Here is a 19,379-nt window from a genome sequence, read left to right on the forward strand (position 1 = left end):
TGACAAGGAGTGTCGATCAAAGGCGAGAGGCACAGCACCTAAATCTAAGTCTCAGATCCCCGCCCCTCAGTCGAACAACCCCTAGCAAGGGAGGCAAGGTGATGGCAAGGGGTAGTTTAAAGGTCAAACTCATACTGCCACCGCTCAGCCATTTCAATCGACAACGTTCTCAACTCCAGCTTGTCTGATTGGTATGCAGAGGCCCACATCGTCTCCATAGAGACATCAAATGTGTTTCTCATGATCACCCTAGAGAGGACAAGGCATCGGACAAAGGGTGCACGTCGGCTGCCCAGTGACCTACCAAGCCCTACAAAGACGGATGGAATCACTATGGACTTTTTTTTTTAAAGAGCTTATAGGTTTGATAGATTAAGCATTAAGTGAGGGTTGCAAATCAAGTTTCATCCTATTGAGTATCCGTGCCCCAAACGGGAGAGTGATAAGGGATGGTCAGACCCAAGACCTTCACAAGACAAACATACTATCCCTACCATTACTGGGTGTCGATAACGAAGAAAATGGCTAAGATGTGTATATAGCAAATATGTCGAGCAAGCAAGACAAGCAAAGCAAGCAAGCAAGTTGGAAAAGACTGCCATAAGCAATGGCTAAAAGATGGTGGATCCTAGAGTCGACGACTACAAACAACCGAAAAGGAATAAATGCACACAGATGCATGTTTACATGAACAGAATGCCAATGCATGGGGTAATGCAAAGGGAGATGCAAGATATCATGCTCATGCAATATGCTATGCAACGGTGCCACTGGGACAGTACCATCGCAGGGGAATTGTTCACTTATCCAAGTGCCCTTTTACAATCATGTCATCCTAATAGTGCAGATGAAGTTACAAATGTTCATAATACAATACAAAAGAATAAATTAATGTAATGTCTAGGAAAAACTGTAAGCATCATCACTGTCGCTATCAAGAATAGAAGCCGCCTCCTCTCAAACTGAAAGGGAAAGCAAGAGGGAAGCACCCTCTCCCCGTCAAGCTGAAGAAGTAAAGGAGTGTGTACCTAAGCCGATCCTAGGTAGCAGGTACTAAAGAACCGGCCAGTTGACCGCTTTGGTGAAAATATCTGCAAAATTATATGATGATGGCACAAACTCTAAGCGAATAGTGTCTAACTCAACCTGCTCTCTAGAAAAGTAGAAGTGGATTCCCATATGCCATGTCCGTGGTATAAGGATCAAATTGCCCACAAGGGCAATGGCACTCTGGTTGTCGCAGTAGACAACTGTAGGAGAGACACATGGAAAGTGAAGCGCTGCCAGTAAACTCCTAAGATAGATCGTCTCGATGGTGCCATCGGAGAGAGCCTGGTACTCAACCTCAGTTGTGGAAGCTGCCACTGTCTCCTGCTTACGGCTGGTGGACTAAGAAATGGAAGCCATGCCCAAGGTAAAGACGTAGCCGCAATGGGAATGCCGGGTATCAAGATCTCTTGCCCAATCAAAATCATTGTACCCCTATAAACATAAACCAAAACCATATGCAAGGCCATAAGAATAAGTATACCACAAATAACACAACACATGAAGACATGCAATCCAATGTGACATCCTAGGTGCTATGAATACTGACTGAGTATACTAATTGAGTAAGCTAAATCTAGCCTAGTGTGAATTAACCAAAGAAGTTTTCCTACAGCAAAACGATAGGTATGGTCATCGAAGGGCTATCCTAGGGTATCCTTCGACAAGTAGACAGTAAGATCTAGAGGCGTGGCCGCTGGCCCTGTCTGATCCGGAGTGTACTGTTTCACGAGCTAAAGTGCGTACTTCTGCTGTGACACAAAAATACAGCCCCCCAAAACGAACTACCTCCATCCCCAAGAAATCGGACAACAAACCAAGGTCTGTGATCTCAAATGTAGCTTTAAGCATAGCCTTGATTTCCGCTATGGCAGCAGAAACTGAGCCTGTGATGAGTAAGTCATCAACAAATAGCAGGATATAGCTAACCCCCTCTGCAGTAGTTCGAAGATATAAGTTCGGGTCATAAGGGGTAGAATGGTATCTATGAGTCTGCAAAAACTCATCCATCCTATGAAACTAAGACCGCAGCTTGCTTCAGCCCATAAAGAGCTTTATTCAAGCAGAATACCATATCCCTAGGGTTTCTTGAAAGAAAGCCCAGTGGCTGCTCCACATAGATTTCCTCCTCCAAGAAACCGTTCAGGAAGGCACTCTTGACATCCATCTAATATATCGGCCAACCATAGTGAGCGGCTAGTGCGAGTAGCAACCGAAAGAAAGTCAACCGCGTAGTAGAGGCGAAGATCTCTTCATAGTCAATGCCATGCTTCTGTCGAAACCCTTGCACGACAAGGCAAGCCTTGTACTTGTCTAAAGTCCCATTAGCTTTTAGCTTGGTCCTAAAAATCCACTTTGTTCCAATGTTCAGTCAATACTCTCTAAGTCCTCCATGGCCTCGCGCCATTGAGATTGCTGAAGAGCCTCCTACCATGTATCCGGCTCAGAATGCGCAATATATTCAGCTATAAACAACAATGCAAATGATGCCTGAGGAGCAAGCCGGCAGGCAGATTTTCTAGATCCCTCCAGAGTGGAATCTAGTCGTAGAATCCCTGAATCTCGCAAGGTCTGCTGGTACGAGCGAGATAACGGGTCTTGAGGAGGGGGCCTAGGAGCGGAAGAATCAGCGGAAATGTTAGGAGCAGCCAAGCTCAGTAGGCACGATCTCTAATGATGTTGTGGAAGAAGAAATCGGATTGGAATCCTGTGCAGAGAACTGCACGATATCCCTCTTGTCAAAGACAACATCCCACCTCACGATCACCTTGTTTGTCCGAGAATCAAATAAACGATAGGCTTTCGCTATAGAGGAATATCCCACAAAAATAAGAGATTCGCTAGGGGAGTGAGCTTGTCTATCTTGTCATCGAGCGCGTGTATGTGTGTACACGTACGTATAACACTTGAAGACTTTGAAGTGGGAAATGACAGGCCAAGAGCAAAAAAATGCCTCATACGGGGCCTTTTGAGAAAGAGCCGCAATCGCGCACCGATTGAGGATGTACACCGAAGTGTATACAGCCTCGACCCAAAGGCGCTCAGGGAGCTGTACTACGAATAGCATAGAGCGTGCCATTTCCATAACAATCCGGTTCCTACACTCTATGACTCCATTCTGAGAAGGAGAATTGGTAGAGATGAGCTGGCAAAAGATGCCATGCTTCTGTAATGACTATTGCATGGATTTTAAGCTAAAGGTTTGTCATAGGGACACGAAAGTTTGAGATGATTTAATATTGCCGATAACATTTGCTTAAGTTATTAATCAAATGTGCAAGGTTTTAGCACATGTGATACACATGGCAATTATTTCATGGTAACAAGCCAATGACCCCAAGGATGAAATGGGTGTCAAAGGTAAAAGTTGTGATAAGTTATGCTAGTTGGGTTTTGGTGGTCAATTGGTGTCACTTTTGAACCTAAGACAATTGTTTTATAAGTGTCAATGACGATAGGAACTAGCATTATTTATTTATTTATTTAATGCTAATCTAAGGGTCAACAAAGGTTGAGGACTATTCCATGTTGCAAATGGCCTAGCCAATTTAATTATGGATGGGCACATTTAATTTTGGGCAAGGCAAGAAGGATTGAAATTAATTTTTATAATTATTTAATTCTAAAATTAATTTTATGTTTGGATAATGCTGAAAAATGGGTTTAGAAGGCTGCCACTTAGCAAAAATGCCCATGCAAACTAAGAAAACGTTTTTTGGGCTAGATCTCAACCATTCAACTAGTTTAGAGGCTATGGGAGAGGGAGAGAGGAAGCTGCTGACTTTTCTACTATGGAGACATTGAGGAGGCTGCCAACTACTACAGGAGACCCTACTGATACAAACAACAGCATTTATGATGCCTACAGATGCAGGCGACAACAACTGGGCACTTCCCTTGGTAGTAGGCAACAAAAATCTAGGCTGCTGATCAGAGTAGGCAAGAGTCAATTTCAATCATTTCCCGTATGGAAGTCGGGAATTTCTTTCTTCTTTGGCATTCTCTCACCTTCTCCAATCAATTCTCAAAACATCTCAACATTTCTCAACCATTTGGAGTAGATCTCAACCATATTTGGTGGACAGCAAAAGGAATTCTATGAACCCTAAATTTCTGCATAAATTAGGACTTAGCAACCACCTCAAGACCCGTACCATTAGAAGAAGGTATCGTGCACTGCAATCAACACAGGAGCCCGGCAGATCTCGCCTCGTCCATCGCCATCTACTGAAGATTCTAGAAGATCCACCAACGGTGAAGGAGCAATCAGTGAATCCCATGGCTGAGAACTAAGCTCCTCATCCGAAGAAGAGTCCTCAAGAGTCCAAGCTCTAGAGGAGCAGTTATTGGGGCCCGGCTATCACTGGGATCTCCAAGAACAAGGCGGTCCTCACCCCCCCCTAGGGCTGGAACCTCCACAAACCGAACATTACGGCTTGTATAGACATCCCGCTTAACAAGATCATACGATTGATAGCCTTGAGACTGCGAGCTATAGCCCACAAATACCTGTCTTTTGGAAGCCGCTTCGAATTTGTGACGCTATGTCTTTGGGATGTGAACATAGGCATCACACCCAAAGACCCTAAAATAAAAAACATCTGGCTTTGACCCAAAGTACGCCTCATAAGGAGTCCTACCAACAACAACGAAAGTAGGTGAACGATTAAGGATGCGAACGGTAGTAGCCACAGCCTCAGCCCATAGACACTGAGGTGTCTGGTGATGTTCCAACATGGTATGGGCCATCTCGATCACACTGCAATTCTTCCACTCCAAGATGTCATTCTCCTAAGGGGTGTTTATATTCCTGGTGAATACCACGATCTGCACAAAAACGAGTAAACTCATTAGAAACAAACCCTCCACCCTTATCCGATCGTAAGGTCTTCAGCTTCCACCCCAATCGGTTCTCCTCAAAGAGCAACCGATCCTTAAAGTTGGAGAAAGCCTCTAACTTCAACTTCAAGAAATAGGCCCATGTCATCCTACTGTAATCATCCACAATTAGCATAACATACAAGCTCCCTCTAAGGGACTCCGTCCTCATTGGTCCACAAAGATCGGTAGAAACAAGCTCCAAGGGTGCTGAAGACCGCCTCGAAGTCTTGCTGGGAACAACATCACGAGTCTACTTCCCACGGATGCAAGATACACAATGCTGCTGGCTCACCACAATATCCGGCAAACATCAAACAAACTGGCTCTTAGACACCTTCTGAAGGTAATCATAATTGAGATGGACAAACCGAGCATGCCAAAGCTCGAACTGAGTTTGTGAGGTAAGAAGAAGAGAAGTCAAGGCAGAAGAAGACCGCAACTTATAGACTCCATTCTCCTCATAACCTGAAGAAAGAACCTGCCTTGATCCTCGATCAAGAATCCGAAAAGAATCCATATCGAATTCGATCAAAAGGCCGAGGGCACAAATCTTGAACGTCGAGAGAAGATGATACCCCAAAGCCGGTACATAAAGTACTTGGATGCAGGGCACCACCACATCCATCTAGAATAAGATGCATGTTGCCCCATCCCTGAATAGGAATAGATGAACTATCACCAATGAGAATTTGACCATGGGAAAGCCGCAAATGAGCAACACTTACAAAAGGAGTCATGTGTCGGGAGACACCAATGTCAACAATCCACTCCTGAGTGTATGGGGTTGTCAACGCAGCATCAGAAGCCGTCAGGGTCGAATCCTCAATCACCTCCAAATGGAGGAAAGTAGCCAATGAGGGAGCAACCACCGCTTTGGAATCCTTTGAAGATTTCTCATTCTTCTCCTTCTCCTTCTTCTCCTTGTCGAGACAATCCTTCTTCCAGTAACCTGTTTTGCCACAAATGTGACAAGTAGACTCCTTGTCTTTGTTCTTCTTAGATTTGTCCTCCTCCTACTTTTGGTCCTTCCCCTTCTTCTAAGAGGACTGACCACCAAAGCCTCAGATTTTGAAGCATTGGTTCCTTTCAGTTGCTCCTCTTGGACCAAGACCATAGGAACCAACTCTTCCCACCAAAGAGTCTCAAGCTGCCCTAAAGCAATCAAGGCGGAATAAAAACCACTGATGCGAGGCAGTAACTATGAAAGGAGTGTTATCACCATATCTTCAAAAGGAATCACCTTCCCTACGTTTTGAACCTGCATCTGAAGCTGCCTTAGCTTGTTGATATACTCTCACATGGTTAATGACTTGTTGACACTCATGGTCCACTGCCCACGTCCGCACTTCCAAAGAAACTCACTTCATGATAGTCACCAATTATACATCTGATCCAACTCCAACCATATCTCCTGGGCCATCGTCAAATGCTCCATATGAGAGATAACAACTGTAATACAAGAGAGAAATAAAAACGAGCAAATGCAAACATTGAGTTTATCCCAATGTGCCTAAGCCTTTGCCAACTCCACCTTCTCATTGTAAGATAGTCTAGACTCGTCGCACGAAGAACGATGGATAGCCTCCATAACAAGCTCCGTCAAATCATAGGACTCCAATATGGCAAGCATCATAACCCACCAGATGCGGTAGTTCTCACCATCGAGCTTTTGATTTGAAAGAAGAGCCAATAGGACAGGCACCTTCCGGTCCATGATTACCTGAATCTCTGTCTCGACCTCAAAAGACATCTTCACCTACAATGCCTGCACAAAACACAAAGAGTAGTCTCCCTCTGACTATGAAAATACAGCCTACTAGGGCTATGGTTCGCTCATCCCACTCCACCCGCCAGAGGCCATGAAAAGGTAAAATCTGCACTTAAAGGCCCAAAATGCAGCCTTCTTCCTTCTCTAACGGCAAAAAACAGCAACAGCTTCAGCAAATCTTCTCTTTTCTCGTATGCCCACACTCACCTCACCTTGTTCTAATGTGCGGCCCACTTGCTCCCACTTGAACGCTGAAAACGCAACGTTGTGTCGCGCTAAAATCTCCTCTTCAGATGGGTCCACTGTCCTTCAGTGCTCTAATACCATGTCAAAGTGAAGCAATGCGAAAGCGAATGACCAAGACAAAGAGTGAACAAAGAGAGAAGAGAGAGAAAGTGAAACATAGAAAATCTGCAATGAAGAATGTTGTATAAGGATGCAGAATTATACATGAGTGCAAAGAGAATATATGCGTATGTATCCGCCTCGAAGATCTCGGTCTCCGTCAGCCCCGAGGACAGTCTCCACGGTCTGCAGCAGCCTGAAATCTGTGGGACACAACTAACTGAGACCACAGGAGACAAAAGCCTATAAATCAGCTGAAAATAATGGCCAAAAGAATGTAGGTCTGCTCCACTGCTGCAGTCCAACTACAAGCCACGTGGCACCTGGCCGACTGCTTGCTACGTGGCAATTGCCTATCTGGGAGATGACTCGCTAACAAAGCTTCCAACTACTCTATAGGCCTATCATACATCTTTCAAAGTAGCTGCCGAGCTTTCTCCTTATCAACTAGCTTTTAGTCTGGAAGCTGTCATGCCCACTGGAATTTCTGATGCCCAGTATCCAAAAGATTCCGAATAGCTATTGTAGATCGTCTCCTTCCAAAGGATTCTTTACCCCATATCCAAGACAACCTTGCCTCGGCCACAAATTGCTACAATCAAGGGTGTTGAGCCAGTAATTTTAGGATTTACAATTAATCTTAATCATATGCATTAACCCCTAATTTGGTCCCCTTAAAACAAGTCCCAAAAGGCAATTAATGCTAAATTACAAATTTTCAAAAATAAGTGGGTTATTTTTGACAATAGGGCAAACACAACCCTGATCCTCTAATACGAGTCTATGTTTCCTGCATCCTTATTCCTCACTACACCCACCAGCCATCAGCCCTCTTTCTCACTTGCTGCTCACACCCCTTCTAGAGGACGACACCAACTTATGGAGGTTAACTAGACTGCCACCCTCTGTCCAGCAGGCAACCTACAGCCAACAACCCCTATCTGCCCTAGCCACCTGTTTCTGTACCACTTACAGCTGCATTTTATCAATCAACAAGCTGCCCAACCGATCATGTTGTCTCCAAGAAATGTGCTCTACATTTCGCTATTTACACAAGGCCACAGATCAGACTCTCCATTAGCTCACACCTTCTTCCACTGCTGTCCACAACCCTCCACCGGCAGATATCACAATTCACAGTTCAGCCAGCTTGCCTCCAGACCCTAGAGGCCTGTCCATGACTTGCTTCAGCTTGTGTTTGCTGTAGGCGACGACCAGTTCCAGCTTGTTACAAGCACTCAGCAGCTGTCGCCACCTTTCTTGGGCTGCATGTCACCATTCAGGCCTGCTATACAGCTGATGTCAGCATTGCAGCTGTTGTGTGGCTGTTTTGGGGCAGGAGAACACTGCATTTTCAGCTTACAACAGCCAACCTGATGTCACACATTGTCTTTGACCTGCTGTCCCTACTGGAGGTGCTGCATTTTCACTGCAGCAGACATTTGGAGCTGTCCCGCTTCACAGCAACTGATCACTTCCAGAGGCTGCCTGCTGCATTTCAGGATCCATTGAGACTACGACACACTCTTCACTTCATCTCAACCCACTCCAACCAAGACGCAAAGGTGTGATGTCATCGTATTCACATTAGCATATTGTGTTTGATCATTCATTTACACTCTCTTCAAGCATTCATTGTCCTTTTGCTATTCCCCTTCTTCCCACCTTTGTTTCTAATAATGGAGAGGCTGGAGTAACAGCAGCAGCAACAGAATCTCTAGAGAAAAGAGTTTCCAACTAATGGGAACAAACATAAGGACCTCAACAAAACCTTCTACGTTTGCAAATGAAGAAATGACTTTTTAAAAGCCAAAAATCAGCTCTAATTGGCTGAAAATGGAGTCTGCAATTCACTTTCAACCGAAAGAATTCAAGAAAGACAATTCGGTCTTGGCGTATAACTCGTGCTTTAGCAAGTTTCCCGGTAAGCTCCAGCTGCGCTAGGTTGGTCCCTATAATGGTGCTGGAAGGAAATCCCAATGGTTCTGTTCAAATCCAAGTCATGGATGTCTCTGAGGATCCCTTCCTCATAAATAGCTATCCCCTGAAAAAATACTAGCCCCCTTGGGATTCTTGGCAATCCGATTCCTTGCATCCTTGGCAGAATGGTGCGTATTGCATTTCTATCTGCGGCCCACTTTTCTATGCAAGAAATTAAGTAGCTATTTGCAGCTAGAAGTTTATTTTTGGGGCTTATACACTTGATTCTTTTGTAAATCCTACAGGGTACATGTTGGGAATGCATTGAATCAGCCTGTCACATGGCAACCGGCAGCTGCACCAGCCACGAGTCACCTCCAGAAAGCATGGTGATGTTACAGTCAGACCCCACTAAATTGACTCTTGTTGATTCCGAGTACGATAATAGTTTTTATTGTTATTGATTCTTGATGCTAGCGATCCAGTATGTGTTATACTGACTAAACACATTTTGTTTGTTATCATTGGTGCTACCAGACTTCTACAAGCTAACTCTGTGGTACCAAGCAAAGAAGGAAAAATGACACAGAGAGGTTGGGGAAGGGAGAGACGAGGGCCAGAATGACATGGAACTTTGGGTTAAAAGAGCCTGTGATGTCAGGCCTATTGGATGCTGAGCACTTTTTACTTTTCAACCATCACAAACATCCAATTAATGCTCCTGATTGCTACCAAAAGCTTACCTGCAAAGGAAGTGTTGCACCAGACCATTGAGAGAGATTTGTCTGCAGACACCATCAATTAAAATGCAGATATGATCAGCACTGCCCTGAAACTTTTCAAGATTAGTAGAGACTTTCCAAGAGCCACATGATAAGTGTAAAAGGGGGCAGAAGGGGGAGACGGACAGACAGAGACCTTGTACTTTACAGTCAGAAGCCGACATGCTGGCAGATCGCTTGCTAGCCACTGTTTAGGCCAGCAAGTTCCTTCTCGTCCAGAATCTATGTCAATCTTCTCTACCAAACCTGCCTTCCCAGTTGTGGAAGTTTTATTATCAGATATACGCCAAGTCTTAAAAGGGCCACCACACAACCCATGCACAAACACAACATCCATCTGAAAATCCTTAACAGCATCAGGATCTTGCTCCCCTACTTCGACTGACTTTTTATCTTTGGCTTTGTGATCTTCATAATTGCTTGATCTGGAAAGGGAGCTTGACTCATTTGGAGCATCATCCCGTTTCGATAGGTCTTTCCAGAAGCATGATTCTGTATTGAACAGGAATAACTTGTCCTCATAACGAGGCCATGGTGAGGCTACCTGCATGTCACATGCAAGCTGCAGAGGAGAGCATTTAAGGCCTTCCATATTTAACAGAGTTGCACGTGCATAACTAAATAACTTTAAGTCACTGCAACTGGGAACTAGACCATCAGCACAATCCTCCAGCCATGTACACCAGCTCCTGTCCCTCTCAATGAAAGCACATGCAGGTGGTTGAAGTGACAAAATAGACAGCAGACGAGCAGCATGCTTTCGAAGATGAGCAGCTGAGGAAGCTTGGGAATTTTCTGTCAATTCTTCTTGGCTAGGAGAAACTTTCTCCCCATCTGGTCTAACTGCCTCACATGTCTCCTCTTTCTGTGAGTCTGAAAATAGCTCACCATTACTGGTCAGCATGATTTTTCTCAAGAGCTGAAGCCCCCCTGCCTCTACTATATTTATCTGCCTATGTCTATCTTCAGCAGACAATTCTGTTAAAGCTTTCAGGGCCTTGAGTGCAGGTTCAACTGTGTCAATAGTTGCAATCTTTGTTTTTGGATCCTTTCTTAGCTGCTTGGATAGATTCTGAAAAATATCCAACAGTAAAAAATCTTTCCAAGGTGATTCTGAGGTCTCAATTGTTTGGTCATCTTGGACCTCTCCAATGGACTGCCACACTGTTTTTGCCAGGTTGTTGGCTGCCTGAACAGCTGATTGGTGCATTTGATTCTGCATCAAATTTTAGCAAAGTACAGAATCAAAATTCTAGGGTGGCAACTTAACTTCAAGTAATTTTCTGACAAAATAAAAAGAGAATATGGCGACTCTCCTTAAATGAAGGTCATGTAGCTCGTTCATACCTGGACTGTACTCTTGGATTTAGCCTTGGTATCCCCCTTAATTGCATTAGCCTTTGAACCATTAACAGCATCAAGAACAAGCATTGCCAACCAAGCTTCTAAAAGCACATTACCAGCCTGGCCAAGCTTGTCTATGACAAAAACCAACATTCTCGAGGCTGCTGAACGAGTAACAAAATCTAAACTGCTGTTGAATATCCAGTAGAGCAAAATACTTGACCATTTCTTGCCTTCCTCAACTGGCAAACCGTCATTAATTGAATTGAGAATTTCAAGGGCTTCGGCTATAATTTTCTGCAAATTTATGTTTTTAAATGTCAGTTTAGCAAGACTTCTCATCATTGGAAGACAACTTTCTAACACTGCCTCTCGTGCTTTTGCACTCTTGCTTATGCAAGAATGGAAAGAATTAAGTATGACCACTGCAAGCTGCACATCTTTGACATTGGATACATCATGTGCAACTGTCAACAGCCCAGTGCTCCACACAACTGCAGGTTCATAATATCCATTTTCCACAAGGTGGCGTGCAGCAACTGCCCCATGCCACTTGACAGTCCGTTCAGGTGCCATGATAGCCGTCATGATAGCACTCCCATGCTCATCAAGTCTTGCTATCTTTGAGCAATTTGCAGGTGATGCTTCAGCCCAAGTTGCAAGTGCCCAAGCAGCCAAAGGTACAGCAACATATCTACCCTGCAAATCATCCCACAGCCCATGACTACCTGCTCTTTCTTCTAGGTTAAGCTTACCTCCTGCAATCAAAGATTTTGTTACCAGCAGTTGAGCTTCTATTGTTATCCAGGTTCAAGTGGAGAACATTGTTTCTGATAATAATTTGTACCTGTATCACCAAGGATTCTGATTCCAGTGTCATCTAACCTGCCTCTATCGTCATCATTACCTATGCTGTCATCTTGGATCTCCTCTAGAAGTGAGCCCCCTTCATATAAGAACCTTAATGCAGCTGCTATGTCTTCATTATCAGCACTTCCAGAAAGCTTTGGCTTTGTGTTTTGTTTATCGTCAAACTCACAGCTTGATGTCACTATCTCCATTATTGCTGCGACAAGCATACTTCTGCCCTTTGCTTTGTCATAATCGTCAGAGGACACCTTAAATTGGCACGAGGTGAAACACAGACATTTCATTATGTTACAAGAAAAAACCGGAATTCTTTAAAAAATAGGAAAAACAACATATTGGGCGTGATCAAACCTTGTGATTTGGTTGAACAGATGCCGTGAACAGCAGTAAATTTGTCAAGGCATTTGGTCTTGTTAACAAGTGTTCGCATGTTTGAGCATCTGACAGAAAATGTGCAACTGCTCGAGCAGCTTCTGCTTGAATCAAGCTGCTTTCAAGTTCATGATTGCCTATGGCTTCCAATAACCAATCCACCACAGCACCATTACCAGCCTGCACCAAGGCTCTCCTCCTCACATGACTGGCACCAGCCAAATCTGCCAATAAGGAGGTAACACACAATCTCCACCGCAATGTGAGATCCTTTGCATAATCTTCACCTTTAGAAAACACAACCGCATTCACGCATAGAACAAGGATTCCCATTGCAATCGCCATGTTATAAGCATTTGCGAAAGTGCTGGAAAGGGAATTGAGAAGGCCTTTAATCCTCGCAGAAATGCTTCTTCCAACATCCACAGCCGAGTCTAAGAGGCTCGAGAATGTCGTAGACAACATGGTGACTGCATCGTTGTATGCACTCTCGTCTTTCGCACTAAGGAGTGCAGCAGCGACGATCGACAGGATGGCAAAGGCCGTGATGTTGCTGAACCAGCTGGGAATGGCGGAGTGCCGGGGGCACGCGGGGTCCGCGTGTGAACCAATACCTTGTTGGAGAGGGAGGCTGGGCGAGTTGGCTGATGCATGCTGCTTCAACAGTTCGGGGCAGTCGCCGGTGGAGAATTTCCGAATCCCAAAGGCTGCTGTGGACGCTGCTGGAGGACGAAGAAGATGCGGATTGCGGAAACAAGACGGAGGAGAACGAAAAGAGCCACGTAGGGTAGGGACCTTGGAGTCGGAAGAAGGAGATGAGGATGGGGATGAGGATGATGATGAAGTAGAAGAAGCGCGCCTGGCAGGTCGAAGCAGTTTCGAAGGCGAGCGAGCGAGTCGGAGCATGACAGGATCGCATGCTTCTTCGCCTTCGTCGTCGTCGTCTCTCTACTCTGTTTAGGACGTTTCCGAGAGATCAAATTCGCAAAGGGCGGTTTGCTTATTTCCTTCAATTCTCCCTTCTCTTTTCTCCTCTCCCAGCTTGTTATAATCTACCCACGTCGCTCCATGAAGCCTCAAAGAAACCCACCAGCTCAAGGATATCCTCTTCTTATGCTTCTCACACCCTCGCCTTGCACGGGTGGCCTTGGTGTACACACACCTATAAACTCAACTCTCTAGGAAAGCCGAGTCCATGATATCCACTGAAGGTGGGAGATGATCCACATTTAGGCGGGATTCACGTTAGTTCGCACGGTTAGTCTCTACATGCAAAAAAACTTGGGAATAATTGGTGGATTGGAAAGTGAATTGCTTGCCTACCTGAAGGAAGTAGGTTCTAAGTTCTCTATTGCACAAATGTTGAGATGTCCTTGATATGGGCAAGGGGGTCGAGTTGGTCACCTTTTCTCTCCCACAGACACTTCTCCATTTCACCTATGCTTGCCACATAAGGTTAACAATCCAACAAAGCTTTTTACATATAGACGGGTCTAAATTCTACCTTATGTTGTGTTGGAGTGAACTCAATAAGATCACTAAGATGGACATTATCCAACTATACACAGCTCACACTTGGGTCATACCAATTAAGCCACTAGGGATGAAGATGGCTTTCTATAGAGGGCATCTTCTCCAATCCTTTCCGAGAGTTGAGTCAAAGTGAGCTCAACAAGTCATCGAGATGGACATCGTCAAGCTACACATAGCTTGCACATGGGTCATGCCAATTAAGACACTAAGGATGAAGATGGCTTTCTATCGAGAGCATCCAATTATATTCAAATGGTTTGTTATTACTTAAGATACATGAACACCCATCTCTCCCATGGATTTAAACATGCTATTATTTAGATTTGCACATCCTCGCATCAATTGAGAGATTGACTGGTATGGAGTTGCCCCCCTTGCCCTAAGGATCTGATCTACCATATATGACTTGATCCAAAAGCATTGTATGTCATTGTGCATGTTTTGGGATTGCTTTGCCCACTAACCAAAGTGATGGACTTCTAAGTTAACATTGATTTGGGCTCTTCCTCATTGAATTGTGCAAACACTAATATTACATTCTATGATCAAGGCAAGGGGCAATTTAGACATAATCGTCTATGCACTCTCACCAACTTCTTCATAACAACACTAGCTTTAGGTATTGTTGATCATGGGGCACTTGGACTCACAATTGCTAGAGGGTTACTATATATAGAATAGAGCACGATATGCCAAACCAAAGGTCCTAATCAAGACCGATTGAAAGTTGAGAAAAAGCTCACCTCGAATGGTCCAAAAAGCTTGCCTAAAAAAGCTCATTACAAAATTTTCCCCTTATGGGTGGGGGTAATGGTAGAGCCTCGAGTTCTGCCTTCCCTTTGCAATCTTTGCTCCTTTTCCTTTCTAGACTCCAAGCTGAAATGCTTATTTCATCACATTGCTCTAGTCCCACTCTTATATCATTTCCATCTAGCCTTTGTATCAAGCCATTGTTTTTAATTTGGCCCAAGGATGCAACTAGTCATTTTTATTTCCTACATTATACTTTTCATTTTCTACTCATGAGATTTAGTTTCCTTGAGTTTTAGATTATCTCTACTTTTGTTTCAAAGGATTTTTTGGCCTCTAATAGGCATTAATAAAACACACACACACACACACACACACACACACTCTCTCTCTCTCTCTCTCTCTCTCTCTCTCTCTCTCTCTCTCTCTCTCTCTCTCTCTCTCTCTCTCTCTCTCTCTCTCTCTCTCTCTCTCTCTCTCTCTCTCTCTCTCTCTCTCTCTCTCTCTCTCTCTCTCTCTCTCTCTCTCTCTCTCTCTCTCTCTCTCTCGCGTAATGAGTAACAAGCAATTGTATTAATTAATGGTCACATAGCTACTAAGTATCAACTAAGCAACCAAAGAGATGGCTACATGTTAAGGAGCTAGATCATTCTTGTTAAGAACATCAACATACTCGATGGTGCTCAATTGCCACTAAAGTATACCTTACAAGTGGCTAATATGATTATGCACTCCATAATAGGATTTAAGAAATGAAAGCATTCCAAATAGTCCAGCTATGCCAATATCTCAAAAAGTGTAAAAAGTGGAAAACTACTAGTAAATATATTTATGCATGTCCTATCAACTGTTATGAGTTGATAATGCACCAATGTTGCGAATATTTGTCATACGACAAGCTAGAGAAAAGGTCTCGTCAGAATCAATCCTCCAAATGCATGAATCTCCTAGCAACCAAAAGTTGAGATGTTGAAGCTCACATGAGTTAACATCCACTATATGCCTTGGTGATATGGCATGACTTTACTCGTTAGCACATTAGGTGACCGACATGGAGGATATGCTAGTGATTCTACAACTTGACTACACAACGTAATTCGCTCTCAGTTATGGTACATTTATTGTGCCATCTTATCTATCCTTAGTGGGTTCACACTTAGTGACCTCGTATACATATGTTCTAATACTTTCATGCTAGTCTTTTATCATGTTGTAGACTAAGTTACTTTAGTGTGGAAGAAAAAGAAATAAGATTATTTGTGTGCTCAAGTTTCCATTGTGTGTGTGCTCTTAGTTACTTCACCTCTCTCTCCTCTCATCTATTTACGTAATACTAGATTAGTCCCACGGTTGTGCCAAGCCCAATCAAAGGCTAAAATGAAGGTGATGGAACATGAAAGCAAGCAACCAAGAACTAGGTAAGAAACTCTTCCATCTTGTTTGATTTGCCTTGGAATATAGCCATCAAAGGTTCTTAAAACTGGAGCCTCTGATTCTAGTGAAACTTGGTGAGCTTGAAAAGCTATGCATGCTTTGTAGATTAGCCCTTTTGGTTCCTCCCACATTGATTTTCACCATCTAATATCATTTTGGCATCTATTTTGGTCCTGGAAGTTCATCAAAAGTAGTTTTTAGGTATATTGCAGATTCGGCCATGTTTACTGTTTCAAGTGCAAAGGTTACAAATTTTGGATTTGTAAGGTTTGACGTGTTTGGTAGGTTTTAGATACAAAGGGTATCAACATATAGATTGTGAATTCCACATTGTGTATTTTGGTTGTAGTGCACCTAGTATCGGCTTGGTTATAGATTGCAAGTTTTGCAAGGCTTCCTGTCTTGTCAAAATGTTTAACAATTTTAACTAGATTGTCAGTGAGAATCTTGATAGCTCTAATTGTCCTACGTAAAAGTTTTGAATGATAAATTTCTTGAAGGGCGACGGCATTTGGAACTATGATGAAGGAGATATAGTAGTGGCACCAAAAGTCCCTTTACAAAATGCTACTATAAAACAAATAAAGATTAAGAAGAATTAGGAGTAGACACAATGTAAAGTGATGTATTAGCTATTTATGAGTGTCACATATAGTACAATGGGTATTTGCAAGAATTTGAAACTCGATATTGCTTATAAGAAATTGGCAAGGTTGTTAGAAGTAAACACAAGGGCCGTAAAGCTAAGCCAAAGCTAAATCAAGTTAAAAGAGGGAATCTATCCATTATTAACTATACATTAAAGACCAAGAGTATTGTGGAAGCTCTTGGATCTATTAGTGTAATAGTCAATGATATTGTTGTTGTTTAGATAGACTTAGAGATGAGTATAAGAGCTTCAGGTCATTTATGAATATAAGAGCTTAGAGATGAGTATAAGAGCTTTAGGTCATTTATGAATAACAGAGTTGTTATCCCTAACTTTGCAAAATTGCTAATTTCATTTTTATATTGATACTTGAGGAGAATAACCTTGGCTTGGATTCCACTTCTTTTCAAAGTAAAGGCAAGTTTGAATATGTGTTTTACTCTATTAGTAGAGGTAGAGGTCATGGGCCAAAGCCAAGGTAGTGGTCATGGTCAAAGTTTTGTTATATAACAAAATAAGAGAGGACTCGAGACAATCCCAATAAAGAGAAAGCTGAAGAGGACAAGTTATATGTTTTAACCCATAGTAGGTAGAATTCTAGAGATAATAGAGAATGTTGGCATTGTGGTGAGAAAGGCCATATTTCTAGTAATTGTTTCAAAAACAAAGCTAAAATTGGAAATAGAACAAAACAATAAGATAATTATACTTCAACTAGCAAAAACAATTATGAGACAAAAGTGAGTAGTTTTTTATTATGTAGCATTTTATGTATTATATGATTGCTGATTGTTCATTTAAGAATCATGTATGGTATGTAAACTCGAGTGCCTTTAACCACATGACTTCTTGTGGAGAGTACTCTGGAGAGATATATAGTGTAGAGTCTCCAAGCTACGTAGAGACTCGGGATGATATGGTCCATCCCATTTCTCGCATAGGAAATGTTCCTATTGAAATTTAGCATAAGCAGATTGGTCATGTAAATGTGAAAGGTCTAAAAATATGCAAACAAAACTGATTGTGGATGGCTTACCAATGTTTGAAGTTAATGGGTTGCATGAAGTATGTGGAACATACTAGTTTTGAAAAGCAATGAAAGCATGCATTTCTATATAAAAAACATGTTTGCAAGAAGCCACTTGAGTTGATACATTCTAATGCATAGATTCCTGCAAAGACTACAACTATGAGTGGTTATAAGTATTGTGTCTCTTTTATCGTTGTTCATACTCGAAAAGTATGGGTTTATTTTATATGTGAGAAAAGTGAGATGTTCACTCACTTTAAAAGCTTTAAAGCTTTGGTAAAGAATGAGACACGGGGACATATTAAATGCCTAAGGTTGGTTGGATGGGAAGAGTACTTTTCCAATGAGTTTTCTAATTTTTTGTAGAAAAATGATATTTAGATGCAGTTTATATGTAGATACACTTCGTAGCAAAATGAAGTTGCTAAGTAGAAAAATAGGTATATTGTAGAAGTGGCTCAAGCATTAATATCCAAAAGAAACTTGCCTAACTACTATTAGGCTAAAGTAGTTGCTACTAATGTATACATTACGAATAGGACACTTATAACGAGTGCATGCAAGAAGCAAGCTTTTGAGCGAGCTTTTTTTGGCAACCTTGAGTTTTATTCCACTTAGTCCTCTTTTTCTTTTGGGCATATTCAAGCACCAATGCTACTCCTCCATTGCCACCACCACCACCACTATCCCTATCCCTACCACCACCACCACTACCACTAGTACTACCACCGCCACCACTACATCGTACTCTCCCTCTCCTCCTTAGAACCACAACCAATTCTCCTCTCTCTCTCCTCGTATGTTGGGCACCAACCACTGACATCTCACTCCCCTCAATAACATTACCACCACTAGCACTAGCACTACATCACCACATCTTACTCTCCTCATCATCAGAACCACAATCGATTCTCCTCTCTCTCTCTCTTATATGTTGGAGACCAATCACCATCTCACTCCCCTTATTAATATTCCTCTCTCTCTCTCTCTCTCACGCATTTCTTGGAGACCTGCAACATGCATCTCCCTCTCCTCCTCCCCCTCAATAACACCCTCTCTCTCTCTCTCTCTCTCTCTCTCTCTCTCTCTCTCTCTCAACACTAGTAGTTCTCTCTCCTTACATCACTACATTAAGCTTATGTGTATTTTTATAATATTATCACAATGTTAGTGGTCGAATTACACATGCACAATCTATATCACTCTCCATATACATTCGCATCCCCTCTCTCTCAATTATTTGCATACATGTTATACTTACATCATGATGTATTAGTACTTCAATTGTACATACATGAGTAAAACTAGATACGCTTACACATTCCTCTCTCTCTCTCTCTCTCTCTCTCTCTCTCTCTCTCTCTCTCTCTAACGATGCATTAGTAGTTCTCTCTCATTAACTTATTTACATCACTAGATTAAGTTAATGTGCTTATCTTTGATAATATTATCACAATGTTAATGCTTCAATTATGCATATATATGAGATATCACATTACATATACATTCGCATCTCCCCTCTCTCCCTTCTTTACATGTATTTTATAATTACATCTTGATGTGTTAGTACTTTAATTATGCACACACAAGCAAATTATAAACACTTCCACTTATACTTGCACATTACTCTCTCTCTTCCTCATTTGATTAAGC

The 19,379-nt window shown here is 42.6% G+C and overlaps 1 protein-coding gene across 2 annotated transcripts in view; it reads right to left on the reverse strand.

The window, feature by feature from the left end:
* LOC148040095 (alpha/beta-Hydrolases superfamily protein) overlaps positions 1 to 13,438 on the reverse strand; it is a 35,855-nt gene extending 22,417 nt beyond the window's left edge. Inside the window, exons 1-5 of one of the 2 annotated variants that reach the window (XR_015694121.1) lie at positions 12,310 to 13,438; positions 11,936 to 12,206; positions 11,092 to 11,846; positions 9,881 to 10,960; positions 9,706 to 9,747 (exon numbers count right to left, since the gene is read on the reverse strand). Coding sequence is in view for 1 of the 2 variants with exons in the window: in XM_087696603.1 (XP_087552729.1) it covers positions 9,706 to 9,747; positions 9,881 to 10,960; positions 11,092 to 11,846; positions 11,936 to 12,206; positions 12,310 to 13,236 (3,075 nt within the window). In the remaining variant the exon portion in view is untranslated. The remainder of the gene's footprint in view (positions 1 to 9,705; positions 9,748 to 9,880; positions 10,961 to 11,091; positions 11,847 to 11,935; positions 12,207 to 12,309) is intronic. The other variant, XM_087696603.1, reaches the window with a different exon arrangement.
* Between the last annotated feature and the right edge of the window lie 5,941 nt (positions 13,439 to 19,379).

Source organism: Lygodium microphyllum, chromosome 2 (genome assembly GCF_053477565.2).
Source record: "Lygodium microphyllum isolate KBCC chromosome 2, Lygodium_microphyllum_v1.1.10, whole genome shotgun sequence".
NCBI lineage: Eukaryota > Viridiplantae > Streptophyta > Polypodiopsida > Schizaeales > Lygodiaceae > Lygodium > Lygodium microphyllum.